At 50.7% G+C, this 20,751-nt stretch overlaps 8 protein-coding genes across 8 annotated transcripts; 3 read left to right on the plus strand and 5 right to left on the minus strand.

Annotated features, from left to right (window-relative positions):
* Positions 1-53: 53 nt before the first annotated feature.
* ASPGLDRAFT_77541 (uncharacterized protein) lies at positions 54-1,977 on the plus strand (the record flags this gene model as incomplete). The annotated part of the gene is made up of 2 exons (XM_022549904.1): positions 54-209; positions 327-1,977. Exons 1-2 carry the CDS (start codon positions 118-120, stop codon positions 1,975-1,977), a joined length of 1,743 nt encoding a protein of 580 aa, XP_022396180.1. The 5' UTR covers positions 54-117.
* Positions 1,978-3,869: 1,892 nt separating this feature from the next.
* Positions 3,870-6,747, minus strand: ASPGLDRAFT_70032 (putative nucleoside diphosphatase (Ynd1); the record flags this gene model as incomplete). The annotated part of the gene is made up of 3 exons (XM_022549430.1): positions 3,870-5,839; positions 5,893-6,027; positions 6,735-6,747. 3 exons carry the CDS (start codon positions 6,745-6,747, stop codon positions 3,870-3,872), a joined length of 2,118 nt encoding a protein of 705 aa, XP_022396181.1.
* A 150-nt stretch (positions 6,748-6,897) lies between these two features.
* Positions 6,898-7,485, minus strand: ASPGLDRAFT_136653 (2,4'-dihydroxyacetophenone dioxygenase family protein; the record flags this gene model as incomplete). The annotated part of the gene is made up of 2 exons (XM_022541465.1): positions 6,898-7,129; positions 7,178-7,485. The coding sequence occupies 2 exons, from the start codon at positions 7,483-7,485 to the stop codon at positions 6,898-6,900; spliced, it is 540 nt and encodes a 179-aa protein (XP_022396182.1).
* Positions 7,486-8,846: 1,361 nt separating this feature from the next.
* On the minus strand, positions 8,847-10,501 carry ASPGLDRAFT_61726 (uncharacterized protein; the record flags this gene model as incomplete). The annotated part of the gene is made up of 5 exons (XM_022548483.1): positions 8,847-9,533; positions 9,587-9,910; positions 9,966-10,146; positions 10,225-10,439; positions 10,493-10,501. The coding sequence occupies 5 exons, from the start codon at positions 10,499-10,501 to the stop codon at positions 8,847-8,849; spliced, it is 1,416 nt and encodes a 471-aa protein (XP_022396183.1).
* Positions 10,502-11,039: 538 nt separating this feature from the next.
* ASPGLDRAFT_39806 (lysophospholipid acyltransferase family protein) lies at positions 11,040-13,690 on the minus strand (the record flags this gene model as incomplete). Its single annotated transcript, XM_022545130.1, has 5 exons — positions 11,040-11,208; positions 11,259-11,515; positions 11,565-12,552; positions 12,601-13,075; positions 13,135-13,690. 5 exons carry the CDS (start codon positions 13,688-13,690, stop codon positions 11,040-11,042), a joined length of 2,445 nt encoding a protein of 814 aa, XP_022396184.1.
* A 333-nt stretch (positions 13,691-14,023) lies between these two features.
* On the plus strand, positions 14,024-15,532 carry ASPGLDRAFT_158853 (pantoate--beta-alanine ligase PAN6). Its single transcript, XM_022542424.1, has 2 exons — positions 14,024-14,315; positions 14,369-15,532. Exons 1-2 carry the CDS (start codon positions 14,288-14,290, stop codon positions 15,430-15,432), a joined length of 1,092 nt encoding a protein of 363 aa, XP_022396185.1. The 5' UTR covers positions 14,024-14,287; the 3' UTR covers positions 15,433-15,532.
* A 111-nt stretch (positions 15,533-15,643) lies between these two features.
* dbp7 (putative ATP-dependent RNA helicase) lies at positions 15,644-18,488 on the plus strand. The gene has a single exon (XM_022547778.1). It carries the CDS (start codon positions 15,693-15,695, stop codon positions 18,003-18,005), a length of 2,313 nt encoding a protein of 770 aa, XP_022396186.1. The 5' UTR covers positions 15,644-15,692; the 3' UTR covers positions 18,006-18,488.
* ASPGLDRAFT_70038 (WD40 repeat domain-containing protein) lies at positions 18,042-19,430 on the minus strand (the record flags this gene model as incomplete). Its single annotated transcript, XM_022549431.1, has 2 exons — positions 18,042-19,128; positions 19,183-19,430. The coding sequence occupies 2 exons, from the start codon at positions 19,428-19,430 to the stop codon at positions 18,042-18,044; spliced, it is 1,335 nt and encodes a 444-aa protein (XP_022396187.1).
* Between the last annotated feature and the right edge of the window lie 1,321 nt (positions 19,431-20,751).

A 20,751-nucleotide genomic window follows, 5' to 3' on the forward strand; every position in this document is an offset into this window, starting at 1 on the left:
TTCTCTCCTGTTACACAAGCTCCCCGGAAAAAGAACACCTGAAGGACCCTGATGTTGACTTCTTAACGCTCGCTTTCTTCTGCTCTACCCCGTACAGCGCTTCGCTGCTACTTGGCGATGATGCTCATTCGACCTTTTTCTCTATTTAGTGTGCGCTGGGTCGCTCTGGCTGTGGTCGCCACCCTTTTCTTTGCGTTCAGTTTGCTTCGGTTATATTCCAACCGCAGTATTAACTACCATAGCGCCAGTACCGATGTCCAGCTAACAGAAGAACCCTACGAAATCGATGAAACGGAAAACCACCCGATTAACGATTTAATCACCAGCGCAAATGAGCACTGGCGTTCTCTCCTGCAAAAAGAAACCCACACTTTGGCCGCCGCGGCGGACCAGTATCGCTCCCGTCGTGGACGTCATCCACCCCCCGGGTTCGCAGAATGGTTCAAATTCGCCAAGTCCCACGATTCGATAGTTGTGGAGGAATTTTTCGACCAGATTCATCATGATCTCAATCCGTTTTGGGGTCTTGAGCCCCACGAAGTACGTCGACGGGCTAGAGGCTACGAACCGCGCATCGAGGTTCGCAATCACAAAGCGAAGCTCGTGGGAGACGGAGTCTGGACGGACACATGGCTTAATTTGGTGAAAACAGTAGAGAAGAACCTTCCGGATCTTGACATGCCTATCAATCAAATGGATGAATCTCGAATGGTGGTCCCATGGGGAGCGATCAATTCGTTCATCGACAAGGAACAAGCCAGTCGCGGACTGACTGAGACAGACAAGACCGTCAGCGAGTATATGAGTCTCTCGAACGAAGTGGATGAGGAACGATTCGAACCGCGCTTTCTCGGTCCTGCTGATTCTAGCGTCTGGGAGATGACTCGCCTCGGCTGCGCCCTCGACAGTCCGTCGCGCAACAGCTTTATCCCCCACATCGACTTTGCTAATCCGCCGCCGGAGATGGACAACTACCTTCGCTTGGGGTACAAGGGTTACGTGAAGAACTGGACACAGACGATGGATCCGTGCATCCGGCCCGAGCTCCAGGCTCTCCACGGGACCTTCATCGAGCCCGTGTCCGTGTCAACGACACACGATGCGTTCCCGCTCTTCGGAGGCTCCAAACTCCCGATGAACAATGAGATTCTCATCCCACCGGCAATGTACTGGGCCGATAATAAGTTGTACTCCGGAGGCGACAACGAACACGGTGGTAACGATTGGGACGCAAAAAAAGACTCTTTCCTCTGGCGCGGTTCTGCGACAGGCGGGCGCAACAAAGAAGAAACCTGGACAGGCTTCCAGCGCCATCGTTTGCTTTCCATGTTGAACGGGACCTCCGTGGAGGCTGCTGAGCAAACGCATCATTTCGTCGATTTCCTCCTTCCTGACTATAACTACTACAACCTCGCTACCGGAAAGGATGGAAACCTCCCCGCATTGCTCGAAAATCACACCGACACCGGTTTCGTCCACCTCCTTTGCTCCCCTGGCGACGGTGACCCGCACTGTCCCTATACAGACCCATACTTCGCCGTCACTCCCGGGATGCCCATGAAGGAACAATACGCCTACAAATACCTACTTGATCTCGATGGTAACTCCTTCAGCGGCCGCTACCGCAGCTTCCTCCGCTCCACCTCCCTACCCATCAAAAGCGCCATCTACAAAGAGTGGCACGACTCCCGCATAATTCCCTGGGCGCATTTCGTCCCCATCGATCCCACATTCATGGATATCTACGGTATCATGGAGTACTTCTTCGGAGACGGAAAAGACCGCAAAGGTCATGACTCTGTGGCACGCAAAATGGCCTTTGACGGCAAGGCGTGGGCTGAGAGGGTTCTCAGACGGGAGGACATGCAGATCTACGTTTATCGATTGCTTTTGGAATATGCGCGATTAAGCGATGATCGACGTGATATGCTTGGATATGTTCAGGACCGTTTTGAAGAGGAGTCTGGGTACAGTTGAAATATTTTGATATCTTGTTGATAATCTAATCGCTTGTGGATGCTGGTAATCCACGACCATTTGCTGGAAACGATTTGCACGCTTTGACTGAGCATGCAGCCACGTCAGGGTGCATACTCCTGGCCTTGCTCTGAATTGCTTTTATGAACTCCTACTTGCTCGCCAATCGAGGCCCACCCGCCTCACGGTATACACCTCACCAACCCTTAAGCAACGGTTCCCCACGAAACACTGGCTCACCACCCCCGAGACTTCGAGATAGAACAGCGAAGGTCTACAGACTACTGTCCTACACCATGCCAGTTTGCTATACCGGGTATTACCGTGCACGGCGGTCATGGCCTAGCCCACCTACGAACCTTTCGTAAGCCCGGGCCCTGAAAGAAGTTGGGTGTATTGATTTATGATTGACTTGTAATAATATAGCTTTGGCTGTTTTGAATACCTTTTCTTATTACATATTTGTGTTATTTATGGCTGATTCCTTTGCTACGGAGTACTTGTACACAGCTTATCCATGTCTTAAATTCTAGAAACCTGCATATCTTGGCAATGCTTATTTACACTCTCGCTAACCTCGTCCCTCGAGATAATCCCGCCTGAACACACAATGAGATAACCATGAGAATGTCCATTTCCATTACTAGTAATCCAGCAACATTGCCCTGCACTGCCATCTTCTTGAAAACGTAGACGCCTTGAATGCAGATCACAGCAGATCACACAGCCTTGAACGGCTATTAAAGGTGCCTTGACAGTGCCATGCTCATACTCCGTACACACATACCCTCCCCCTTTCCTAATAATGGAAGCACTCAAACCCTCCCCAATATCCACCCTCCCACCCGAACTCCTCCTCCACACTCTCCAGGACATCCTCCACCTCGCCGCAACAAACCGCCGCCATCGCCAAATCTGGACACAACGCAAACACAATCTACCACTATGTCAGCCCGAGATGCATTGAATGTCGCCGGCATGCACGCGTTTTACTAGAGGACCAGCGTGGCACACCGAGTATTCGGTATTGACGGAACAAGATACCCTCCAGATAGTCCGAAGTGCAGTGATTATCGAGAGATCGGTCCAGGGTTTTAATAACACGTGGGTTGCGCATTTGGCTAATAGACAGAAGCATTAGTACCTACCTACTATGCGTGTTTACCATTGATTTGGGAAAAAAAAAAAAAAAAAAAAAAAAAAAGTCCCTAACAAGACCAAAACAAACAAACAGGCGCCCACCCCTCCCACTACAAATACTTCAACGGCATCCCGCACCCTCCATAGGGAGTATTCGCTTGATGTGGAGTATATGGGGCGGGTATCGGTTTGGGAGGATACAGTGGGGGATTTTAGGGAGGTTGTTACGTTTCAGTCTGGGGTTTTGGAGTGTCCTGTTGAGGAGGTTTGGCATGAGACTGATCCTGAGGGGGAGGAGTTTTTGGTTGGGTGAGGTTGTTTTATAGTTGAACTGTGTGTTAAGAGTTGAGATACGACTATAGGACATTGCAAGCTCCCTACGATTGAAGATCATATCTTTCAAAGTACATAAGATTCCTCATCGATGTGATGATGGCACTAGACTACCTGCCTGCCACGGCTATTAATACATATAAGTCCAAGTCCGCATTACAAGAGTGATAAACCGGCACAATCATATCGAACGAAGGACGTCGAAGCAGGACAATAATAAAGGACAAATAACAAGAACAGATGCAAGGACCTCCCTCACCAATGGCAGCACAGCAGCACAGCAACAGTTATGTACTCGTGACAATCACTGGAGCTCAAGCTCCGAATAATATAAAGCAGTCACATCAGAGACAAAAGAAAAGCAAAGACAAACCAACAACTCCTAGTCATATGCAATACAAAACAAAATCATCATAACATTAATCATGAGCCGACGGCGTCATGACAGGCGACTTTTGATGGTGTGATCGAGCCGGACTGCCAGTTCTTGAGCGACGGCCGTTGTTCGTTGGACCCAGGGCCACAGGGGACAGATGATCGCGACCTTCGGTTCGCACTGCTAACCCGGCCCGGTCCATCGCGGACACTCCGGAGCCAGCCGTGATTCCAAGTCCGATGGTCCCTGTGGAACTATTATCGTTTGAATACTTTAGTGTGGGTGTACTGTTGCCGCTGCCCCAGGTCGATGCTCGACGCGGGGGTTGGAAACCTTTGGAATCAGCATCGAACGAACGACGGCCCTCGTCGAGTGAGTTTCCACGGGACTCGGACGGTCCCAAGTCGAATTCCTGGGCGCCATCTTCTAGGACTCGCTCGTATGACGGTGACCTCCGTCCGAAGAATGGCATTTTCCCGCCAAAGAACTTCCGCTTCTTTGGGTAGTGGGGATGGGACGGCGCTCCGCGGAACACATTGTTGATCTTGTTGTAGATCCGTGAACGACGGCTTCTCCCACACAGGAAGAACAGCGCCATGATGATGATCAGCAAGAAGAGAAGGAATCCAGGAACGCGACGGGGAGATTCCCCGTCGAACAAGGTATCGTGCCAATGCTCGCTATGGAGACCATCAGGGTCTGGCAAAAGGTCCACACTGGGGTACTGGAAGTCGTTGGGAACACCGGCCAAGTTGCTGCCAAATCCCACCGGAAGAGCCTCATCGGCATCGGCAGGAATCTGAGAAGCAGCGTAGAGAACCATCTTGCCCAGAGTCCAGCTAACCTCAGTAGAATCGATCTTGTTGATGGCCTGGAACGGATCGAGATAGCCCTTGTCTTTAGTATGCGATAGGACCTCCTTGGTTCCGTTGTGGCCCGACCCTGTTGTGTTTTCCAGGCCGACGCGCGGAACCCCAATACCATTGTGCAAAACGTTGATAATCCATGACGCCTTGAAGCAGATTTCAGAAGCCTTTTCTTGGTCAACCTTCTTACCCCATCGATGCTCTAGGAGGCCCCTCTCGATCGAGTCCCAATCTTGCGAACAGAACAACTTGACTCGTTTCTGATACGTGTTAAAGTCGTATGCCTTGTCCTTGTGACCCATCTCAAAGATCTCATGCGTGGTATGCCAGTATTCACTAATTCCGATAAAGTGGTTCACATCGAAATCGATCGCGGGCACATGTGTTCCGTGCAGGAGACAAGGCTCGTCAGCACATGGTGCGTCCTTGTCCAATAGGGGAAACGTTTGTCGCAAGCACTCTTCAAAACGTCCAGTTCCTAGCAGGTACGGTTCGTCGCCCAGGTGTAACGGTTTGCCATCGATCGTGGTACGGAGGCCGGCGGGAAGGCAGGGGTCGGGAAATTCCTTGATACCGTCCGTCCCACTGGCTGTTTGGAGTGCTTCAAGATAACGTCTCCGCGCCTCACGAACACCAAACTCAAGCCAAGATGTGACAAAAACTCGGTATTCCTGTGGGGAACCATCGACGTTACGCAGTCGCAGCAATGTCAGATCGTTCGCGTGCTTGTCGGTTTCCGTCATATTCGGAGCGAAAGCGATCTGTGCGGATGCACCACCCATATCCAAGAAGCCGTAGGTGTGGTGTCCCTTGCCGTGGTCGTGACCCTTGGGCTCGTCAAAGCTACCGAGCAAGTAGTTGGTCGCAACCCATCCGTACAGACCTTCCGTCACACCGGGAATGACTTGGATATGAACGTCGCAATCGGGGAGCAAAAAGTCGGAATTGGCGCGGGCATACGAGCAGACCTGGTCGAGAAGTAATTGTCGCTCCAAGTTCGGCAGCAATCGCATCCCCGCGGTGGCAAGCAGGAAAACGGGGGTGTCTCGAACGGCATCATCGGGGACGATTTCGCGCGCGTGTTTGAGGAGTTCCGCAAGGTGGTCGGGACCAATCAGTTCAGGTCTATCAGCGAAGGACGACACTCCTAATGGAACCGTTAGCGGCTGGCGATGTCGTATCAATACGTAGTATTCCTACCAGGCTGAATCTTCTTGGTCCACTCCTGCTTGGTCTTGATCTCCGGAAGCGACTTCACATCCTTGTCACTTGACAGCTTGCGTGCAACGGCATTGTCCAACCAACGATAGACGTGTACACGAGTCCCAGACGAGCCTGCGTCCAGGACAACACCATAACGCCCTATCCAGAAATTAGCATTCGCCAGAGTCGGGACTAGCAATTCGAAATCACAAGGTCGACGTACATTTACCCATTGGAGACGGCCGGAGAGCGAATATTAGCGGATGATTAGGGATTATAATCTAAGAAGCATGACAGAGCAGTGGTGATTGCGGAGGGCGAACGAAAGGGCGATGCGACAACGGAGGGTCGATCCGTCGGGGGCGGTTCAGTCGAGGCCAGTCGAAGCCGCCGTTCCTGAGGTGAAGAAGGGAGAGGAAGAGTCGGAAGGTGAGGAGTGAGGAGAGTATGAGAGTATATAGAGAAGAGGGGACACCCTGAACGAACGAATGATGCAAGACAGAAATGAAAAAGCGAAGAGAAAAAGGGAGGAAGAAACCTGGATGAGCCCGCCGCAGATCATCCCCGGTTCTGGTTTAGCGCCACGCCGTTATCGTAATTACGATACAATATTTACAATATTGTATTGCCTTTCTTCAGTGCGAAGTACTTAGTCCTGTACAGGTGGGTGGTACATATAGCTAATGATACTCTATTCTCTACTGCATCTGTCCATGTTCTTCACATATACTCTGTACTGTACGCTGTAACAGTGTACTCTGCAGTATCACTGAGATAAAAATAAATGACTGACGTACGCATCGGCACCCAGGAAAGCAGCATGATTTGTTGGGGCTGACATGCATTCGTCATCGTCGCCGCCAGTGGAGCTGTTTCCGGGCGAATCAACGTCCCGACTTTTCCCGGGGTCTGGACCCTGATATAGTTTGCCCTATACGGAGTACTACCCCATACTCTATTTGCGGCAAACATACTGAGACATACAAGTATATTTGTAACTAGCTAATACCACAGCCCGTCGTTCGGATTGATATTCCGTTCTCTGCAATACTCGTAGTACAAATGCGCATAGCTAAACAGGTCCATTGTGTTCTTCAAACTGTCATCGTCATGGAAATACTCCAGGCTCCCGGTGATAGTAAATACCACCTCCGCACCCTTCCCCATATGCAGCGTGTGAATCGTCCCCGGATTTTCAACTACATAGTCCCCTGGTCGTGCGATCCAATCATACCTATCCCATATCAGCAATTACTCGTATATCAGGAATGGAAAAGAATACTCTTTATAATTCCACTCCCCCTTCAAGGTAACAGCAGTCACACCCCCCCGATGCCGATGCTTCCCCAACCACGTATCCTCCTTCGCGCGTAAAACAATGACAAATGTTCCCGTACGCGTTTCAAAGCGCAACGGCTTGATTTCGAGATTGTTGACCCATGGATGCCAGAGGGTATCGCTTTCGCCGTTGATGTAGACGTCTGGGGAGCTGTACTTGTCTGCGAGGTGGAGTTCGGATTTTTCCAGTGGGGTGAGCTTGGAGGTGGGGCTGTCCAGGAGATTGCTGCTTTTCTTTTGGCTGTGGGCCATTTTGTCTTTTGGATTGGAGGTTTGCATCGTTGGGTGAGGGCTTGGAATGTACATATTAAGACGATAGGCTACCCCGGAGCTTTTTCATGTGTCGGTAAATTTCTACGGAGAGACGGTAGTAGAACGGGGGCTTTATTCCGGATATAGATTTGTGTGTGTAACTGCCTGGAATCAAAATGCTACCGGTTTATGCAATGGCTAAAAATACACGGCAAAGAGTTGCCAACTGATTGTTTGATTTGAGCTGTTTGGCCCTGTGTCCTGCTGAGATATGTGCCATTCCAACACCCTATCCTCCAAAAATCTGCATTGAGCATCCATGTTTGTAGGCGGGCGGTGTTACTATATACCACCATGGAGAATTGAGCAGATGGGGATCATTTGGATCTGCCTTGTCATTGATTTTTTGAATTGCATGAAACAGCTTTGGTAGTATGCCTGGTTTTTCTCTGCTGCTGCTGCTGCTGCTGCTGCTGTTGTTTTGTTTTACACTGCCGACTTGCCCTCTGCTTAGACGCTGGGGATGCTGATCAGCGCTGGTTACACGAGCCATCAGTGTTGAGCGCCTAGTGCGGAATACAGTGGTCATAAGAGAGATCAGTGGATAACTTCAATAAGACATGGGTTACGCAACTGGTTGAGACTCGAAGAAGTATTTATACCCTGCTCTTTCACTGTGCTCTCTAACAAGATAAAATAACGGCCCCTTGCGACTACAAGTACTTCAATGGCAAGCCACGTCCTCCATACTTGACTAAGCCCGAACGTATTCGTTTTATCCGCGCTCTGTGTCAACTATGGGGAGTAGTTCTCCTAGACGGGCTAGCAAAACAACAGAGAATAGAGAGCCTCAAGGCGAAGGATCTCTTTGTAATCACGGGTATCACATTTCGCTTTGATCATAGGGTTCTTGGTAAAACGGTGATGGACAAGCTAGATGCAAGCTCCACAAGTATATGGGAGGACCTCTTCCCGTACCGGATGAGTTTGATTGAGGAAAAGCTTAGTCCTCCTGGAGGTTACAGAGAGATGTCACTTGAAGAGGGGCTATATGGGTCGTGTCTCGATCTGGAATGACACTTATGATTTCTTCAAGGAGGTCGTGGCGTACCAAGAGGGCGGACTGGTGTGTCCGATCTCTGATGTCTGATATGATACCGAGGATGAGGACTTTCTGCTTGAATGAGAATTCATTTTTATTACTCTTATGTTGACACTCCGGATTATATCGTTTAATCCGCAAAGTCTTGTCATTCGCGCGGGCCTCTAAATTGAGTTGAATTGCCTTATATAGAGCATGCCAATGGTCTCTGATATTGTACACTATGCTGCACAAAACCCACAATCAGAGCTCACCATATCTACTTCGCATCAACAACCATCTCCTGCATCTGCGCCGGACTACTAGACCCCGACGACCTAACCCCCTCAACAACACCCATCCCAAACAAGCCCCAATCCCCAATCTCCTCCTCCACAAGCAACCCCCTATCCAATCCCACCCCCTCAACCTCCTCACCAACCCTCAACCTCGTCCCCGGGATCCAGTTAATCAAATATAACAGCACAACCGAAACAACAAACGCATACCCCGAAATCGCACACACCTCCGCTAACTGCCGTCCAACCTGCACGCCAACCCCATCGATTGCACCGCCCCGGTACGTCGCTCCGTCGAGCGCTGAAACACTCTCGCTTGCGAGAATACCTGTTAGAAAGGCTCCTACCATACCGCCTACGCCGTGGAGCTTAAATACGTCCATTCCCTCGTCGATGCGGATCCATTTGTTGAGGTCTTGGAGTAGCGCGCAGATAATTGATGTTATGAAGCCGATGCATGCCGCTAGCCAGAGGGAGACGAAGCCTGCGGCGGGTGTTATTCCCACAAGACCTGCGATTGCGCCTTCGCATGCGCCGACGAGGGAGAAACGGCCGCGGTAGCGGATTAGGTCGACGAGGACCCAGCCGAGGATACCGGTGGAAGCGGCGGCGTTGGTGTTAAAGATGGATACCATCGAGCGGACGCTTGCGTTTAACGTGGATCCTCCCTATCACCTATCAGTATCTGATCTCTTTGGGTTGAGGATGGTGGCTGACATACATTAAACCCAACCCACCCACACCAAATAAACGCCGTCCCCAGAAACACCAGCGTGACGTTATGTGGTTTCCGTCGTGGAACTTCTTCAGCGCCGTGCTTGCGTTTCCCAAGTACGAATGCGTAGGCTAGCGCAGTGCACCCAGAAGCAATATGCACGGGACCACCACCTGCATAATCCAGCGAGGGCAGATTATACAACCACCCTTTACTACTCCACGTCCAGCGGGCGAGCGGACAATACACGATGGTGGCCCAGCAGAAGCTGAAGAGGAGGGAGGGGAGGATGTTGCCTCGTTCGAATGCGCCGCCGATTACGATGATCACCTGTATCTTTAGCATTACCACCCTTTGGGTTCGAGGGGTAAAGAGAGGAACTCACTGTACAAGCACAAAACAGCAACTGAAAATAACAAAACACAACCTCAGGTAACACCGCAGACCCCGACGACGGCGCGACCATCACATCCATAAGTCCGAAATTCTTCAACGTCCCAATATACGGCCCCCCATCACGGGAATACGCCAGCGAGTAGCCCCAAAACATCCATTGCACGGTTATCCTACCCCCAAGCTGTCAGCACCACCCTCCACCCTTTCAAAAACCCCCAATTCAAAAGACAAGGGAGGAAGGGACTTACACAGCAATAACCAAAAAACACTGAAACAGCAACGCCAGCGCCGACTTCCGTCGTGCAAGACCGCTATACAGTAGCCCTATCCCAGGCATGATAAGCCACACGATGAACGCACAGCTAATAATATAGACATAGTTGTATTCAACGCCGGAGTATTGTAGGTTTACGTCGATTTGCGTAGGATCGCCGCCTTTGGGGGTTGAGGCGTTGTAGATTGGCTAGTTTTGTTAGAATGTGTATATATGGGGTTAGGTATGGAGGGGGTGTGTACTTCGGACATGGCGAAGAATACAATGCTGAAAGAATCAATTCCAAAGGAATGGAGCAAAGCACCTTTTATTTCACACTGAACTCCAGCCAGCCCTATCGCACCACAACCCAACCCACAAGACAAATACAGCACATTTATCTAAACTCCCGAACCGCATTTTCAGCATAAGCAAGAACTAGGCTCCCTATCAAAAAGCCAAGAATGTAATTCCGTCCGTCTCGCTTTTATACACAAGCACGTCGACAAAAGCACTTGATAAGATAGCGAGCTGAAGTCGATCCTTCGCGGGAAGATCTGGACGCCGGATTTGTTATCCTTCTGGGGTCTAGTTCTGGGCGTTCTTGTTGGTTGAAGATAACGATGCATATATGCAATGCATGGTAAAGGACGGGGCATATCAGTGCATTTTTTGGAGGGGATGGTGATAATCAACACGAGGCTGGGCCACCGAACGCCGTATAATTCACAATACACTATGATAAGGGGTATTCTATGCATACAAAAACAAGTCACCAGGACTATATATACAATCAAACCTGCCAATGCATTACAGCTTCGCTCCGGTTGTGATGTCCTTCCGACGCATCTGGCGCGTCGACACATCACTGTCTTCGGATGGATTCGGGCCAGTCGCTTTTTCAAATAATTGGCATCCAACGACTTCCGACATGGCCATGACCCGTGATGATACTGTGGCGCCGTCTCGACGGTTTTTGCTGTTTCTCGTTAGTATAGAAGTAAAGTGAAACCGATGTATAGAACTCACCCTTCGCGACGGGATTTCGCAATCATCTCAGTAAAGTCCCAGAGCCGACCGCGACCAAGCAGTCTGCCAGTAGCCGGATCCCGTTCAGGCGTCCATTCAGGTGCCAGCTTCATCATAGGCGCTTTGCGGGATTCCTTGCTCTTGGCGACTAGGATGATGCCTTCTTCTGCGAACCGCTGGTACGCGTTCTTGAGCGCTTCTTTGTTAACCGCCTCGAAGTACGAGAGGTCACCTTGGTGATATAGCGTTTTACCGAGCTAGTTGAGTTAGTGAAGGGATTTATGGTGGAATAGGCGAAGAACTCACAACTTGCGCACTATCCTGCGTCTTCTTCAAATCAACCCAGAGATATTTCTGGCTGTCCGATGGCGGAGTGAGGCCAAGGAGAGAAACAGCGCCCAACCATGATGCCTCGATGAATGGCCAGATAAGGAAGCAGTAAAAGTCGTAGTTCTCCCGTCCGCATTGCCGCTCAGATGCACTCAGCTCGACGAAGAGCGGGGCTCCAGATGCATCGCGGGTGACCTGAATCACATCATCCTTCTCGAGCCCAGCCAGTGTCCTTTCCAAGTTCGTCGTGAAACCCTCCGGAGGAAAGATGAATTCGCCACGGAACAGCTGCGAAAGGAAAGTAACCTGGCCCGATAGTTCGTCGTAAGGGATGCGCTGATTCGCTGGTCCACCACCCTGCTTGATCCGCGTGTACATTGCCGCTGATACCAATGCTTCGGTGATGAATAGGTGGATCGTCATGTTACGATAGAAGGAAAGCTGGAAGCGATCCACAGCGTAGTAGGTCGGCTCCACCAGGCCAGGCACTATGCCAACAAGTTGCGGTCCCAGGACTTCGAGCGCGCGATCGACGACCGTCTCAGTGGGCAGCTTGTAGAAGTGCGCCACGCGGCCTCCTTTCATTCGGACATGTTCGCAGAGCCAATTCAATCGGCGCACCACTTCGCCTTTGCCCACACCGCGCCCGCGAAGTGTCAGGAGGACTGTCCCGACCAAAGCAGTTGGCATCATCACAGACACGTTGTTGATATCTGATAGCACTCTATATCCCAATGTCCTCAGAATTCGTCCTCGCTCGGTGTAGCTAAGTGCCTGACTGTTTGACCCAAGTTGACGTGGCATTCTGGACATCTGCTGTGTGATAAATTCTCGTAGACTCCACGGTTGCTGGAAGCGAACATCAACACGACCCAGTCGCAAAGATAGCACGGAAGACGAAGAGAGGAGGTCTGCGAGGTTTTCTTTTCGCTTGGGCTGACCGAGAAGTTCACTGATATACGATCTGGGTCACGTTAGTAACAGTCACGATATGAGTCTGGTGGTCTCTTACTCAGTTTCGATAACCTTGTCGTACTGTGTGCTAACAGGACAGATAATGGTATCCTCCACACGTCCAGATAGCACGCTGTCCACGATGAAACTCAAAATTCCGAACTTGGGCGATAGAAGTTTGCCGGTTCTCGAGCGTCCGCCTTCGATGAAGCATTCAAAGTTGAAGCCTTGCTGCAGAAGCGTATCAATATATGCTTGCACGACAGTATGGTACAACGGGTCATTTCCGAAGCTTCGACGGATCCACATGGCACCTGCATGCTGTAGGAACGGTCCTAACAACGGGATGTTCAAATTATCGCCCGCCACGACAACAGGTAGACCAATTCCCAAACGATAACAGATAAGCTGCAGGGACACATAATCGACGTGGGACTTGTGGCACGGTAAAAAGACGATGGATTGCTTCTTCTTGGCGGCTTCCTCTGCAACAGATCTCAAACGAAGGACTTCCTCGCTGGATACGTGGATGCCTACTAATGTTAGCCAGTCACGGGTTGAGATAGATAGACGTCCTGCATTCCATGCCCACCTTGATGATATGCCCGCGTTAACAGTTGGGTACATAAGTAGTATGCCCCCCGAATGAACCTCTTGCTCTCCATCTTGCAAATCATATTGTCCATCATGGAACCCACCACATCTTCTAGGCTCTGTTTCAATTCGCCCCTCCGTTGTGTCCTCTTCTGCTGCAAGGTACCGGTCTTGGTCGCCAATAATCCCTCCTTTTCCTCAACCGTCAACCGTGTCTCCGCCAACTCATTGACTTTGTCCTGCAAAAGGGGACTGCCGAGAATATGCGACTTGATGTTCTCCGAAAATCCGGAGTAGAATATAGGTTGTCCGATGACATCGTCGTACGCTCTCCACCCGGTACCTGACATATGTAGGCTCACTTCGCGCAGAAAGTCAAGCGGGTTCTGTCGAAAGCGCGCCATGTGACGCACCAGGTTACGCTCCGTGATCGGCCCATTCTGTTGCTCTGGTCCGCCGGTAAATCCAGTAGGGTGAAAGGTAACCTGGTCTCCGACAATCTCCAGGTCCGGGGCCGATTCGCGATCGTCAACGGGGGTTTTATCCGGCGGCATTGTTGTTCTTTGCGATGCTTCGGAAGGGGATGTTCGGAATTGGAGGTGAAATGGACCTAGTTAGTCAAGATTCAAGTGGCCATTGAACGAGAAAATGGCGTCAAAAGAGATGCAGAAGCATGGCAAGCAGCAAGAGATCAAAGCAAAGCCGTTATTCGCCCGGCCAATCGCGAAGTTAAAAGCCGGGCATTTCCCAACAAAACGTTGATCGTCTCCAAACCCGATTCCTCCAGAATGAACCTCGGATATTGCTCACGTGATGCAACGGTGCTCTAGGCCAGATCGGGTAACGCGCCGGCTGGCTTGAACAAGGAGAGGAAACAAAAGGATGAACTCAACGCCGCAGACCGCATCACGGCAGCAGATAGATAAATGGCAGCGCTGCTCGTTCTCGAGCATCTTCTGGCAGATGCGACCGCATTGCACTCTTCTCGAACAGATCCCTGCCAATGTTGCTCACTTCCACGTTGAGCTCGACGGCGTGCTCAGAGTAGACGGCCTGAGCTGCGGCAGCTCCACCAGCGGATAATTTTACCAGCATCATTGCCCAATCCTTTCCCATATCGTTCACCACGGGTTTCTTTAGCTAACGGAATTATGTTTCGCTTCGCGAGGACTCTTATAAGTATGACACGTCTCCAGTGTGTCAATTGACTGGTTGCTAATTGTTGCTTCCAGCCTCCTCACCTCTCTCCCGAACCGTCACAATGTCCCTCTCTTCTGCCCGCCAATACTCCTTCCAAGTGTTTCGCGATGTCCCTCCCCTCCGCCAATTCAGACGGCAGCTGCTGCTCGAAAACCGGTCCCTGGGTTTCGTCCCAACAATGGGCGCCCTCCACGAAGGCCACCTTTCCCTGATCCGACAAGCCGCTGCGGAGAACACAGACGTCTTTGTTAGTATATTTGTCAACCCCACGCAATTCGGAGTGAACGAAGATCTGGACAAGTACCCGCGCACCTGGGACAGCGACGTCGCCAGGTTGGAGGAAATCAACGATGAGCTCTCTCGGGACACTCAGAATGGACGGGTCACTGGTATTCTGGCACCCACGCCACAAGTCATGTACCCTACCATGCCACCTTCGTCGGAAGTGGACGGACATGGCTCTTTTGTTACAATTACTCCTCTTGCGCATAAATTGGAAGGTGCCTCTCGTCCCGTGTTCTTCCGTGGTGTCGCGACGGTTTGCACGAAACTGTTCAACATCGTCCTGGCCGACCGGGCCTATTTCGGACAGAAGGATGTCCAGCAGACGGTGATCATCAAGCGCATGGTCAAGGATTTTCACATTCCCACTGAAATCCGCATTGGCGATACCATACGGGAGCATGATGGGTTGGCGATGAGCTCGCGCAACGTATACTTGGGAGCCCGGAGACGAGCGGTTGGTCTTGTCTTCTACAAGGCAATGAAGGCTGCTGAAGCGGCATACCAATCGGGCAAAACTAGCCGTGATGACGTTCTCGGGGCTGCATTTGCTGTGGCCAACCAGGTGCTCGCTGAGCAGCAGGCCCTGCAGCCGTCTGAGAGAGCGCTTTACGAGGTGGATTATATCTCTCTTGCTGATCCTGAAGACCTGGAAGAAGTGCAAGTGGTTGACCCATCTAAGGGTGCCATTCTGAGCGGTGCTCTCAAGATGGCTCCTCTTGAGGCGGCTAAGCCGGATGAAGACCGCGGTCTGGGTGACGGGCAGGTTCCTGTCAGATTGATCGACAATTTTGTTTTGAACCCTCGTGTCTGAGCATTTGAGCGTGCACTTCTTATCTGTCTTAGACTGTAAATAACCCTGGATTACTAGAAACATATCTTTTTCTCTATCTGTCCTGAACAATTCCATGACTATACAAACCAAAACGGAAAGTAGGGCAAATCCATAGGGTTCGGAACCATCCCGGCCCGAGAAAATTTCCTTAGCTCCCCGCCCCAGAAAAATTGAAGTCACCGCAAGCCGGAGCGCCGGAAAACATCGAAACCCCCAAACCAAACAAAAAAGACACAACCATGGCCGACGATGGCATGCTCCTCAACTTCTCCCTCGGAGACGACATCATCAAGCCCGAGCCAAAACTCAAAGGAGGCACATGGCGCGACCGCCTAAGCGCAAAGAAAATCACCCAACACCGAACCAAAGCCGGCCCCAAGACACCCGGGGACGAATCGAATAATACGTCGCAGAATCCGAACCGTATACAAGTTGCGCAGAGACCCGCAAAGAGGCAGAGGACCGAGGGTGGGGAGGGACCGTCGGAGGGACATAGACCGTCGCATTCGCATTCGCAACGACAAGGGCAAGGACAGCAGCCAAAAGAATTTATTTCGTCGCTTTTCTCGAAGAATCCGCTTCCGCAGACGGCCGAGGATGAAGACCAGGATGGAGAGGCTGGTGAAGATGCGAAACCGACTAATGCGCCGCTTATCGATGGACTTGATACCTTTACCAGTTTGGGGCTGTCGCCGCAAATAGCGGCGCATCTTCTTACGAAACTCGAGTTAAAAGCACCAACCGGTATTCAAAAAGCGGCTGTTTCGCAATTGTTGAAGGAGGATAGCGATGCGTTTATTCAGGCCGAAACGGGATCCGGAAAAACACTGGCGTATCTGTTACCGCTCGTGCAGCGGATCATGGCGATTTCGCTAGGTAACTCGGAGACGGATGAGAAGGGACAGCCGGTTGTTCATCGTGATAGTGGTCTTTTCGCTATTGTTCTTGCCCCGACTCGTGAATTGTGTAAGCAGATTTCCGTCGTTTTGGAGGGGCTACTGCGCTGTGCGCATTGGATTGTCGCCGGGACGGTTATTGGTGGTGAGAAGAAGAAGTCGGAGAAGGCGCGGTTACGGAAGGGTTTAAATATCCTGGTTGCTACGCCTGGTCGATTGGCGGATCATTTGGACAACACGCAGGTTTTGGACGTGAGCAATGTGCGGTGGTTGGTTCTAGATGAAGGAGATCGGTTGATGGAGTTGGGTTTCGAGAAGGAGTTACAGGGGATTGTGAATAAGTTGGACGCGAGACAACGACCGAGTCGCATCTCGGGTGCTCCTACGAAGAGAACGACGGTTCTGTGCTCTGCTACGTTGAAGATGAACGTGCAGAAGTTGGGAGAGATTAGTTTGTCGGATGCTGTGCACATCAAGGCTGACCCGGCCGATGAGGATGAGGAGAACAAGAATAAGGACGAAGAAGATGCTTTCAGGGTACCTGCTCAACTTAAACAGTCTTACGCCATTGTCGCAGCCAAACTACGACTGGTTACGCTCGAGGCATTTATGAAACGGACATTTATCCGGAAAGGCTCTGTCATGAAAGCTATTGTGTTCGTTTCATGCGCGGACTCGGTCGATTTCCATTTCGAAGTCTTTACAAGACACAAGCAGTTCAGAAACGAAGAAGCCAAATCTAGCGATGACGAGAGCTCAGACAAAGAAGAAAAGAAAGAACAGCAACCGCTTTCACCCCACGGCACCATCGCCCCCGCAACAGCTTTCTCGAACGAATCGAACCCAGTAACACTGCACAGACTCCACGGCTCCCTACCCCAACACGTCCGAACAGCAACCCTCAACTCCTTCGCCAAGAACCGCGACCCCTCCGTCCTCATCTGTACCGACGTGGCATCCCGTGGTCTGGACCTGCCCAACGTCGACCTAGTCGTCGAATACGACCCCGCCTTCAGCGCAGAGGACCATCTGCACAGAATCGGTCGTACAGCCCGTGTCGGTCGCGATGGTCGCGCCCTGATCTTCCTGCAACCAGGCAGCGAAGAAGGCTACGTCGACATCCTAAAGCGCGGCTACCGCGATGGCGGGAAAGCGCTCACCCGCACAGACGTAAGCGAGATCCTCAAGCGCGGCTTCGGTGGAAACGTCGAGTCCGCAAGTCACGATTGGGAACAAAAGGCGGGTGATTGGCAGATTGACGTCGAGCGCTGGGCAATCGATAACCCGCAGTATCTCGAGATGGCGCGGCGGGCGTTCCAGTCGCATATCCGGGCGTATGCTACGCATATCGCCAGCGAGCGGAATATGTTCAACATCAAGGAATTGCATCTTGGACATCTGGCGAAGAGTTTTGCACTGCGTGATCGGCCTAGTAAGGTCAATGTGCCTGGTCTGCGCCAAGGACAGGATGCCACGAAGAAAGATTACAAGGCAGATAGGAAGTCGACGGCCGGGAAGAAGAGGAAGGCTGGGTCCGGCGGCCGCGATGACGATGATGATGTCCCGGCGCAGACGGATGCTTCTATTGCAGCGAAGAAGATGAAGGCCAAGATGAGGGAGCATATGGCTGGGGCGAGCGAGTTTAACCTTGCATAGTCTGGCCCGTATATAGAAGTTGTAAAAAGCGATCATTCAATAGATATCCCATAATGAAATCTTTCCATCTTTCGAGCCGGCAGCTAGCCAATGGGTTTTTTGTGCCTTTCGATTTCTTTGTTGTTGGACAGCTGCGAGTGAACCCTCATTTCGTTTCGTAAGTTGCGTGTCTTTCTCGTCCCCTGGCTTGGACTCTGCATTGGTCGTAGGTGAAGCAGTAGAACCATCACCAGAGACCTCCGCAAACGCAACAGCATAACACCCATCCTTATGCCACTTAAGCACAGCGAGCTCCTTCATCGACTTGCACGAATACACCCTAGTCCTGGCATCCCACCCCGCAGTCGCAAATATCTTCCCATCAGAACGTATACGCAGACCCTGTTGTCCAGCATGTTTCGTGCTGATCGTTTTCAATGCCTTTTCCTCCGCATGACCCACGCCCACAAGACCCGCATTAGGAATAGGATGTTTCACCAATACCGAATCGGCAGAAGAAGAAAAAAAGTAATCTTTAGACGGAGCGACATCAATCGACAGGACCGGTTGTGTATGCGGCTTGCTCGTATACAGCTTCTCCCATTTCCAGGCGGTGCCCTTGCCGCTTGCACTTGATGAGATTTCTTGTTCAGTTAGACGGCTACGTCGGACGAAGACCATTACTTGGCCGTCTTCGTAGGCGGATGCGGCGTATAACTCTCCGGTTGAGGAGAGAAGTAGACGAACGGCCATTACCATGCCGGTGTTTGTGGCTGGGTCTGCTGGGATGGTTGACACTCGTCGTTCTAGGGGTAAGTGGAAGATGTCAATTGCGCCGGAATTGAGGGCATTGGGGACTGCGAAGAGCACCGGTGGTTGGGATGCACTGTCCTGCGATGACTGGGTATCCGAAAATGGTCCTTCCTGGGACCCCTGTTTCTCGTCGTCCACAGAACGAAGGGCATCAAGAAAAATCATATCAAAAGCACAAAAATTCAGCGCATTAACCGGGAGCGAATGTAACATCCACGGCTGACTCTGAGCGGTCACTCCCTCCTTGACATCAACCGGAAGAGTCTTATCAAGGAACCCCTCATCCTTCACCGCAAACCTCCAAACTCGTAATTTGTGATCTCGTCCATGTCTGCAACATATTAGCACCCATAACCCATTCTAATACGCAATGGAACAAACATACGTATACACAACCGTCCCATTCCCACCAAACTCAAACCCCTTCGCCTCCAAAACAGCACCCCCATGCGCCTTCCACGAAACCACCGGCCGCTTGCTCACCATATCCCAGACGATAATCCAGCCTTCTGCATCGCCGGAGATAAGACGGAGGTTGTTGGCGAAGAGATGCAGGGCGTGGATTGGGGATACATGGCCGCGGAGGATGTATGTTGGTGTTGCGGGGGATCGATGGTTGGATGGGGTGGTCATTTTATTTGTGCTTCTTAATAGTGCTGGAGGGTAGACTAAGGGATTATATTCATGATATGCTGGAAAGGTTGGTTATGGGAAGAGGTTGTTTAGTGGAGTAATAAATTACTTTCATTACATACAAAGCTTGGCATTGGCGGTTTAGTTGGGACTATAACCTCATGTCTACCTTCTTTGGAAATGCCCAAATTCAGACATCAATTATCAACACAATCGAGCCATTCCCAAGGATAAAGCTCCATCATTTCAAGTTCCTTAAAATCCGCTGCTTTTTCGGGAGGATTTCCTCCAGTGTGCAAGGATAAAAAATCATATAAACTAGGTGGTCCCATAGGTAGAACACCCTCCGCGACTCAAGCAGGACCAGGCAAAACCCACACGCAACAGGACGGAGGTCCTTGAGTTAGTACTTGTGTTATATGTATCCGCCGGAGCTTTCTCTGCCGGATTTGGACAATTCTTCCAACTTATCGGGGTTCTTGCTCCAGCCTGGGGGACAATCCTGGGGAGGTCGAGACTAGAGAGAAACATTAGACCTTGTCACTCAGTAGACTAGATTCATGAGCAAGCCACATACATTAGAAGCATTGGCAGCATTGGCTTCGGGGGCACGGGAGCTTCGTTTCCAAAAAATACATGTTGATTTAAGAAGTTGGAAAGTTGTTGTTTGCTGAAGTTGACTCAATAGAAAGTAAGCTATGTTTATACTATTCTTTTGGTTACACGTGGCTATAGTGACAAATACGAGGAAATACAATGGAGCATATAAAATGGCAAACAACATGGCACAATATTATAAATGTCCAATGACATCGGACAAGGGGTTGTATCATGTTGCCCTTCTTTGGCGCCTAAACGAAACCAACGCTCCAATAGATCCCGATCCCCAGCTCGCCGAAATCAACGGCCAAGCCTATAATAGAACAGCCCTAAAGATATAAATATTGAAGCCATTGAATTTCTCACTTTGCGGACCATACATATCACTCATCACCATCAATATGACCTCAACGCTCTAACCTGGTCTTCTCAAGCACCCCAGTTCCAAAATATTCGCTCCCCTCCTTTATAGTATGAACAATCTCTGCCTCCGTTATAGAATTGTCGATACGAAAAAGTTCAAACAAACTGCTCCCCGATGTAGAATACACCGCATGACTCAAACAGGACGAATTGAGGGCCCATTCCCATTTGCTGCACATTATAGGGTGTGGATTTTTTAGATTGTATAAAATTTCAATTATGTGTCTAGTTCCGTACGTATCTTTTGTCTTGCTAGGGTCTTTGGTCCAACCGGAAGGACAATCCTGAAGAGAGAGAA

The sequence above is a fragment of the Aspergillus glaucus genome (genome assembly GCF_001890805.1).
Source record: "Aspergillus glaucus CBS 516.65 unplaced genomic scaffold ASPGLscaffold_30, whole genome shotgun sequence".
NCBI lineage: Eukaryota > Fungi > Ascomycota > Eurotiomycetes > Eurotiales > Aspergillaceae > Aspergillus > Aspergillus glaucus.